The following is a 9,812-nucleotide window of genomic DNA, read 5'->3' on the forward strand; positions in this document are numbered from 1 at the left end:
AGATAGATATCAGCAATGTCGTGTTCTGTAAACCGAGCGAAAAAGTGGAGGGGAAAAGCATTAAAGACACAGGCGACCTCTGTTGTGGGAATGGTTGTGGGCGCGCATCAAACTATGCATTGCATTGCTGTTGAAAATGGCGTCAGGCTCGGAGGTGCCAGAATATTCGTCCCCAGCAAAACGACGAAAAGTTGACGGCATCGGTTACAACGGCGTCAGTTGCGTGAAACCTGATTTCCAAGATTGTCAGACGTCGCATGATACCCCCAATGAAGATCTCGAAGGTATTTTGATAAAAATATGGTCGATTCATTAATGAAATTTGCAAGATTGCAAGATGGCGGTTAAGAAGGCGTCCGCTTTTCTTCCGTGGTTATCGGTTCATTCGTAGTTGACTGAAGACAAGAGCCGCCATGACAGTTTCTATGTATGTCGCATATCTAACTTCGTAGTTCATTTTTCATTTTATCCAGTATATTATTGCGATGTTACTAAATTTTTATTTTGTAATCCAATAAAATTATTTGTTAATTAACTTGTTTCGAACTGCTCCCCCAACACATTCTTTATAGAAGTAATCGTAAATGAAAATTCACTCGGTGAAAATAGAAAAACTAGTATCAGCGCGATATAAAGGTGTGTGCATAGTAAGATGTATTCGACAAACGTTCACAGATGGCATGATAGACGATTTCATTATACACGATCCATGAACGATAGGTAGGTACGCGCTTTTCTATCCGATTTAACGGCATCCCGCCAATTTTTGAATATTTTCAAAATGATTTATTACCAATAGATTTCTATTTTCACTTGGATAAATACATCTATTTTTACATTATTACGTTCGATAAATCGAGGAAATATGAAAAAGTTGGTTTTGTGAGTTTTACTTTTCCTATAACCGTAATTAATGCAGGAAAATAGAAAATTAAAGGAAATAATAAGGAAAGGAAAATTGTGTTTTAATATCTTATTGCTTATGTAATAAAGAAATATATAGTTAATGCTTTTACAGAAACATATGGTGGAGATAGTGGATTCAATGAATTAAGCGACGAGTCAAAATCAGCATCTATTTCACCAGATGCTACAAACTTAATGACAACTCCATCACGAATTGATTCAACTAGTGACGACACTGGTTGTCCGTAAGTTTCAGTTATATATATATCATCCATTCTTTATTTACTTTGCTGTAATTAATTGTTGAATTTTTACAAATCACAGTGAAAAGTAAATTACCTCTCCCCTTATGTAACATTCCAGAATTGACACAGCAGATGAGAAGGATGAAGTATCATCAACAGTTTCAAATTTATCTGATTTATCAGGACTTTCTGATTTTTCTGGTGAAGGTGATATTAATCATCAATGGAGAAATGCATCTTCGTGGGTTCAGAAGCAAATGTTGATAGGTGCCGATCCTCGAGATCTTTTACATCATCTTCTCATGGATTCTACACAAATTCCAGAGCAGGTCGATGACCTAACTCTTTGGAAGGTGTGTAAAAGGAAACTATATAATATTATCTAATAATATATTGTACACTGAAAGTTTTAATATCTGTTTCTTATTACCCAATATTTTATTTGGATGTATTTCAGATTATAATAAATATGATGTCAGAACCACCACGTCGACAAAAATTGAAACATATAAATACTTTAACAGATGTTGTTAGATTGATACGTAATAGTAATAGAATAATAGTTCTAACTGGAGCAGGAGTAAGCGTTAGTTGTGGAATTCCTGATTTTAGAAGTAGAGACGGTATTTACTCGAGATTGGCACAAGATTTTCCAGATTTACCAGATCCACAGGTGATGCAACTATAAAATATGTTCTTTGATTTATCAATTTTATTTAGAAATTTCCTTTCTTCTACATTAATCGTCATTTGTTCCATTAGGCAATGTTTGACATTAATTATTTTGGTCAAGACCCAAGACCATTCTACAAGTTTGCACGAGAAATATATCCTGGGCAATTTAAACCTAGTCCTTGTCATAGGTTCATAAAAATGCTTGATAAACAACAGAAACTTTTAAGAAATTACTCGCAAAATATCGATACGTTGGAGCAAGTGGCAGGCATCGTAAATGTTATTGAATGTCATGGTGAGTGATGTATATATGTATATACGCGTACATATACATACACACGCACATATTTACGCATACTTACAATCAAAAATTTGTTTCTCATTTTGGAATTAAATCGACTTTTTCACGATATTCAAGGTTCTTTTGCTACTGCATCGTGTACAAGGTGTAAATATCAAGTGAAAGCTGATGACATTAGAGAAGACATATTTTCCCAGAGGATACCACTGTGTCCAAAATGTCGAGTTAATACTTTGCCTCCCATTTCGGAAACTAATCTTAACGAAAATTATAAAGGTAATTATAAATATTAGACACTCTGATAACATTGACTGATGTTATGTCATCTATGGTCATTTTGTAGTCTTTTATTGCTAATTTCTCTGTGGTGTGGAAAATTAGCTACCTAGTGATAGTTTTTGCTATTAGTCTTTCCTGTAGCGCGTCGCGAGTCGGTGGCCATGAGAGAACATTATCTACTCTTAACGGAATACGTCTTCGCTAAATGATGTTGCCATTTACTCTGATCTACGCATAAGTTGATACATCAATTGTAACTACGAGTAAAACCTTGGCTTGTTTATAAGCATATAAGGTAAACTTTTAAAAGTTGCATCAAGTTACCCGTGCGTGCTGTTTAGCCAGATTTGCGGGGTACAGTTTACGATACGCCGTTCAAACGTTTCTCAAACTAAAAAGATACGATCTGTGTTTACGATCGAGTAAAACACACAGCGCAATCTGCTACGGCTAACGGAAATGTTAGTAACAGGATAATTTTCATTATAAATTTTTATAATTTACAGATTTAGTGACACAGGGTATAATGAAACCAGACATTGTTTTCTTTGGCGAAGGACTTCCGGATGCTTTTCACGATGCGATGGCCAAAGATAAAGATGAATGTGATCTTTTAATTGTAATCGGATCGTCATTGAAGGTCCGACCAGTAGCATTAATTCCTTCCTCCATTCCGTCTCATGTTCCACAAATTCTCATTAATCGTGAATCGTTGCCACATCTAAAGTTCGATGTTGAACTCTTAGGAGATGGCGACATTATTATAAATCAACTCTGTCACTTGTAAGTAACAAATATCAACGATTATGTATGTATATGTATTGCATATATATATATATATATATATATATATATATATATATATATATATATATATATTATGTATTGCATATATATATATATATATATATATATATATGCAAAGAGGAATGTTATATCATATATATATCTTTACATTTTTAAAGAATGGAGAATAACTACAAAGAAGTATGCTGGAACGATACGATCCTTAAAGAAGCAACACAGCTTTTGCCGATGCGTCACTTACCAGATGACACTTGGGAGCAAAGCCAAGATACTACGTCAAATACTGTATTATCTCGAGATAGTATGGAGACTGATTTTAAATTGCACGACTCATGTTCTATTGAAAGTCAAGACAGTCTAATGGTTCATGATAATGTCGTAGAGCAATACGTGGAAAATATGAATGCGCGCGTTTCTCCCTTCTGCAATGACCACACGAATAGTATGGAAGACAAGTTCAACCTTTTGGAGGAAAGTCCAAAGAGAAGATTAGGCGAGTCAAGTGTGGAAAGCAGTCCAAAAAGAATGAATTTTGGCAGCAATTGCATGTTAGATTTTAACTTGTGCTCCTCGAAGACAGAAAATACTTCAGAAAGTTCGATCGATTATAAATTTCATACTGTTTCTGTAGAATCTACGTCGAAGGATATCGGGAAAATTTACAGTTTAGAAGAGTGTCAAGTATTTCCGAGGATAATAGAAATCTCCTCAGAAAGTACATTATTAGATTCTACCTTAAAGCCACATCATTGCATCGAAAATAGAGCGTCGTTAAAAATTAATAGCGATTACTCTACGATGGATTCTATTGAAATTGAAAAAATGAATTTTAAACCGAGACAAGCTTCTATCGATTCTGCATTAGACTCCGGTGTAGGTGATAGTTGTAACAGTGTAGACAGTCGAGAAGATAAAACTAACAAAGAAGAATTAAAAAATGGAAGATTGGATCGGCACTGTTGGCATTCTAAAGTACGAAAAAGTCTTGCCGTGAGATTACCAGGTATATATATATATTTCTTTCTTTTATAATTGTATGAAAATTATAATATGTACATAAAAACAATTTTTACATTATATGTAAAAATATAAGTTGTACGTTGCAACTATTTCTTTTTGCAGAAAATTCCTATTATCAGTTGGCACCTGGAAAGTATATATTTCCTGGAGCAGAAGTGTATTCAGATCCTGAAGAGTATGATCATTGTTCACTTTTCATAAATTCCGAAAGTTCAGATAGCGATAGTGATTCTTCATCCGTGGAAGAAGAAGAGGAGGATGAAGGAGAGGAGGAGGAAGAAGAAGATGAAGAAGATGATGATGAGGGGAAAGAAGAACAAGTGGATGATGGTGATGATGAGGTGGGGGAAGTAGAGAAGTCAGATTTAAAAAAAGAAGGCCACAAGGTAGTCGGAGCTAATAAGAAGAAGGATGAACGAAAAGAAATAGTGAAAGAATATGGGAAAGGAGAAACAAATGATAAAAGGGAGATGGATAAGGAAGGGGAGAAGGAGAAAAATCAACGAAAAGCAATGAAAAGGGAAGATGAAAGGAGAAGCATGAATAAGTTTCAAAACGAGAATATTTTAGAAGACTAAAGAAATGTAAGTTTGTTATTACTTGAGAATTAACACAGACCAGAGTGACAAATTGGAATTGGGAAAGAAAAAGAATATTGATGCAGAAGCTGATACTTAGTGTGACTGAAGATATAAAATGAACAACTGCAAATTACTCGTACAGTTATGTACATTACTTAGGGTAAATTGTATCTAAGCAGTAATGTTTCAATTCTTATTATCTTCATCAAACTTCCTAGTCTGATGAAGCAAACAATAAATAGTTGGAGAAAAGTGCAATTTTTACCGCATTACACGTGTACAGCGTAATAAGTACACGTACAAAAAGAAAAAAGAACGGGGATTTATAAATAAGACATATGTTTATCTTTCAATAAGATCTGTTAGTAATTTAGTACAGGCTGATTCTCTCGTTAGTTAACTCGATGATAGTAACGCCAATTATATCATAAATCACATACTTTCATTTTCGTTTTTCATGTATACATATTTTTGCGCGCGCGTACGCACAGAAAGAAGGAGAAAGAGCTATTTCTGCCCTAGATGCTGATATAAGGTTGATACTGGCTTTTGATAACAGATGTAAGCCGACATGGCGTTATCACCGCGGTGGCATTGCCTCTGTATTAATTAACGAAAGTATCACCCTGTAAAGTAGCTAAACGGTTTCTTTAAGTAAACAGCGTACTACTATGAACTAGTCACAGGACATTGGAAAATACTGTGATTCCTTGTTTTGTATTTACATCAAAAACGTAGCGCAATGATTTAAATTCTTTTCCTTATTAAATAGTAAATTTCTTTACAAACATGTTTTTCAATATAAAAAGATCATCGATATTGATGATGCAACAAGATCTTCAAATGTCTTACAGTTTTTTGATTTTCAAAATATCCAAACTAAATATTTTCAGTGAATTTAATAATTTGCAAATAACTGACGGTTATACTACAGTAATTAACATTGTCGCGCGCACACGCACACATACACGATAAATCATTGCGATAATTTTTGAATAAGCAATTAAAAATTTGTAAAAAGCCTTTAGAAGATGCAAAAGAAAGGTTGTGCAAATATATCTATAAAACAGAAGAACGAAAAACTGCGGTTTTACTAAATTGATTAAGAAAGTAAAACTATCCATGACTCACTCGCGATAGATACTATACTCTCTTTATATATATTCTAATATACTTTCAACATTGTATATAATATTTGATATTATTTCTTTTACTTTTCTTTGTTTCTTTTGTTTTGTCGCATACTAACATTACAAGTTTGGGAACCAATATGTGAAAAGAATTTGATTCGGGGATATAATTCGTAAATGTTTTATGGAGACAAAAAATAGATAATAGATATTCTGAATATTGTGCAATTATAGAAGGATAAAGAAGATCTAGAACATATTACACAGTCTATTCTGGAGAAGGAAACAATGCGTACAATGAGTGTTGAATGCATGCGATAAAACAATGCACATCAGTGTTTACTCATTGAAATAGAAATACAAAACGATGTAGCTGTAAAGAATGAATTCTCTTCAATTTGGAATATGTTACAAATATATGCATATATACATATATGCAAAAATATGCATTGTTACATGTGCAAAATTAATTTTCGTGAAAAGTATTTAACCGGTCGTCTAAAGAGAAAGTTTAATAACAGACAATGAACAATTCCTTTTCTTAGTAAAAAGGAAACATAAGGGAAGAAAATTCCATGGTAAATTAGTATTTGCTTTAACATTTGAACTATTTCTACTTATTACTATTACTTCGCTCTTACGATTTATATTATTATAACATGCTATTATCATTAAACATTTTGCTATTGCATCTACTGCGAAACTATCATTAGCAATTATTTATGTTCTGTAAATTATTATGTAAGTTAAGGAAATCGAAAGAATATCGTGTGTTAGATGTTCGAGAACTATGTATTTTTAAATACTTTATTTGATAATGTTTACGAATATACGAACAAAAAGTATTAATTATGTCACAAGACTTGTAGAAAAGAGTACATCGATACGTTTGGAATAACACTGAATGAATGAGTAATCGTATGCGTGTGTACACGCGCTTGTATGTATGTGTTGTATGTACAATTATAAAAAAATTTTCAAAAACTACAGGAAGGTGCTCTGTATATTGTAAAATTTTAGCGTTGGAAAGTAAGAAGGAGAGAAAGAAAGAAAGGAAATCGGTTAAGATGAAGATGGATGAAGATGAATACAGTCTAGAAATAGTTTTAAGTTTTAGCGATAAGTTTCTGATTAAACCCGAAAGCAAAATTAGTCCCAATGATGTCATACTGAATGTGTCTAGATTTGTTAGGTTTTGATTTTTTTCATTGGAGCACGGGCGAATGTACAAAGCAATGTTGGATAGTTTTGGCATTGCGTGTTATTTTTATATGAAGAAAGAAATCAGTGAATGAGTATGAACGAGAGAAAGAGAATGAGTAAGATAGAGAGAGATGATAGAATAGTAACAGAATTAAAAGAGAAAAATAATGAGAGAAGAATAATATGCGACGATATCCGAGAAATTGGATGTAATGAATGTAAATTACTTCTGTTATATGGATCATGTTTGTAGAAGCATGCGTGTATGTACAGGCACAATCGATACCCTCTTGAAATGTATCGTCGCCATATTTATTAGGAAAGAACGAAATAATTATATGAAAATTTATTATACTTACTAGAGAGCAAAATAATTGTTCAAAAAAGCGTTATGCTTAAAGTCCAAGATACACGTATGTGTGTGGGTAGTTGGGCTCGCATATGCACATACGTGTGTATATAATTGTATACATACTATATGTATACGAATATGTAAACGTGAATATGTGTGCATGTAAATGAGAGGGAGAGGGAGAATGAGTGTATGTCCGTCACGAGTAGGAAACAAATGAGATTACTACACCACCAAGGATAATTCATGATTTGTTAAATACACTTTCAACACGTTGCATGAAGCTTTATTTTTTATTAGCGAAACATATAAGGATGTAACGAAGAAATTGTTGGAACATTGAACTTTGCTAAAACATCTTGAATAATTCAAATGAGAGAGTGTAATCAGTTTTAGAAAATTTATAGGATATATCTTCCGCTATGTACAAATAGCTTTATTTATCATTGTTTTCTAAATCGATACGCAAGAAGTATGAATTAGGAATTTTTTAAAGCCTCCACCATTTGTCTCTATTTATTTAAAATTCACATAAATAAATAAATATATAGTAGGTAGGTAAGTTGATAAAGAGTAAATAAATACATAACAAGAAGATATAATTAGGTAGATAAGTAGGTAGGCATGTAGGCAAATATTTTATAGATAGGTACACAAGCAAGTAAATAGATAGGGTAGGTAAAAAGCAGGCAGACAGGCAGGTACAGAACAGAGACGTATAAATAAAGAAAAAGTAAGATACATATACTATATGTATACTGCACGCAGATGCATACACTTTACGTGTACGCAAAATATGTTGAATGCACAAACGGTGTACATATGAATGTACGTATACACGTAAAATATGTATAGAAAATTAATTTTAATCGACACTACAAATTTTCCATAACTTTTTGAAATTTGATTCCTCTCTCTCTCTCTCTCTCTCTTTCTCTCTCTCTGTTAATCGACTAGAAGCGTGATTGCGCTGTATTTCTCTCGAGTAAATAATGTTAATAGTATCATTTGCTTTATTTTCGATGCATCATCAAAATTATATTTATTAATTTATTAGTATTTATTTCTTTAGATTTTGGCCATTTAAAAGAAGGAAAAAATAAGTATAACAATAATAGGACGGATGTGGAGAAAAATGTGGTGCATTTACATATGATAATGCTGTTTAAATACGTCGCACGCTGTCGATTCAGAGAGAAACATCGCAAAGATTCGACAATCATGCCAATTTCTTTTTTTCCACGTACTGACTTTTTGTATAAATGTGTCACGTGTAAATATTTATTATTTTTACTATATGATGAGAATAGTGAACCACAATCGTTTCGGCTGAACAATGAATTCTGCAATATGCTTTTTTTCCTTTCAAATTAAAATATGAAATCAAATCATCTACAATCATTGCTGCTACTCTTGTTGTTTTTGCATCTATTCTGTTTATACATATGTCAGGTTGATACAAACTAAAAAATGTTAGCCAATTTTTTTGGAAATTATTCATCGTTTAGCCGGTACGAAAGAACGAGAGGTGCAAAAGCTTTGAATTTTTTTTATAATTTGTTATTTAATATAATGGATGTTATAGAAATGTTCTCTATATTTCAAACGTTATAAGTTTTCTGTTTCTTTGGTATTATTAACGTGTAAGCTTATCTTCTAAATTAAACACTTTTTTATGATAACAAAATGACTTGTTAATTTTTATGCAATAATTTCATACCCTTAGCAATCAACAGATCTTGAATTGAATTTATTATCATTATAAATTATTATCATCATCATCATTATTATTAGTCTTCTTCTTCCCCTTCTTGTCATTGTATTGATTATTAAGAAAGAATAATGAAAATTTTAACCAGGAAATTGAAGCATATGTAAGGCGCGACGTAGAACATATCGAAGTTTGATCAAAGCTCACATAATAAGTAAAAGAGGAATGAAAATAGCAATATCTGAAAGTTGAATAATTTTTTGTTTTAGCAGATTGACTTCAAAGGATATTGTTATTATTATTATATAATAATTGATTATAAAAAATGATTTTTCCTTCTACCGCATATGATTGAACGTAGGCGAGAAGAGTCGAGTGGTGCGTTAAAAGAATGAAATGTATGTAAAATTGAATTGCATATCGATTAACAGTTGGAGAATAATAAATATATACAGCAGGCAGGGTTGATTCTAATTATTTGTTTGTTTGCTTATATTTGTTCGTTTATTCGTTTGTTTATTCATTTATTTATATATATATATATATTTATTTATTTTACTCATTTATTTACTTTATTGTTGTATATCATATAATAATTTTGT

The 9,812-nt window shown here is 32.1% G+C and overlaps 1 protein-coding gene across 2 annotated transcripts; it reads left to right on the forward strand.

Moving 5' to 3' along the window:
• The first annotated feature begins 13 nt into the window (after positions 1-13).
• On the forward strand, positions 14-9,186 carry LOC100650920 (NAD-dependent protein deacetylase sirtuin-1). Of its 2 annotated transcripts, none has more exons than XM_012307979.3 (9): positions 14-284; positions 1,019-1,151; positions 1,270-1,504; positions 1,609-1,824; positions 1,914-2,121; positions 2,245-2,403; positions 2,913-3,189; positions 3,372-4,216; positions 4,336-9,186. In XM_012307979.3, the coding sequence occupies exons 1-9, from the start codon at positions 137-139 to the stop codon at positions 4,809-4,811; spliced, it is 2,697 nt and encodes an 898-aa protein (XP_012163369.1). In that variant the 5' UTR covers positions 14-136; the 3' UTR covers positions 4,812-9,186. The 2 variants fall into 2 exon arrangements, with proteins under 2 accessions (XP_012163369.1, XP_048260987.1); XM_048405030.1 differs by having other exon boundaries at positions 142-720.
• The last annotated feature ends 626 nt before the right edge of the window (positions 9,187-9,812 follow it).

This window comes from Bombus terrestris, chromosome 4 (assembly GCF_910591885.1).
Source record: "Bombus terrestris chromosome 4, iyBomTerr1.2, whole genome shotgun sequence".
NCBI classification, from domain to species: domain Eukaryota; kingdom Metazoa; phylum Arthropoda; class Insecta; order Hymenoptera; family Apidae; genus Bombus; species Bombus terrestris.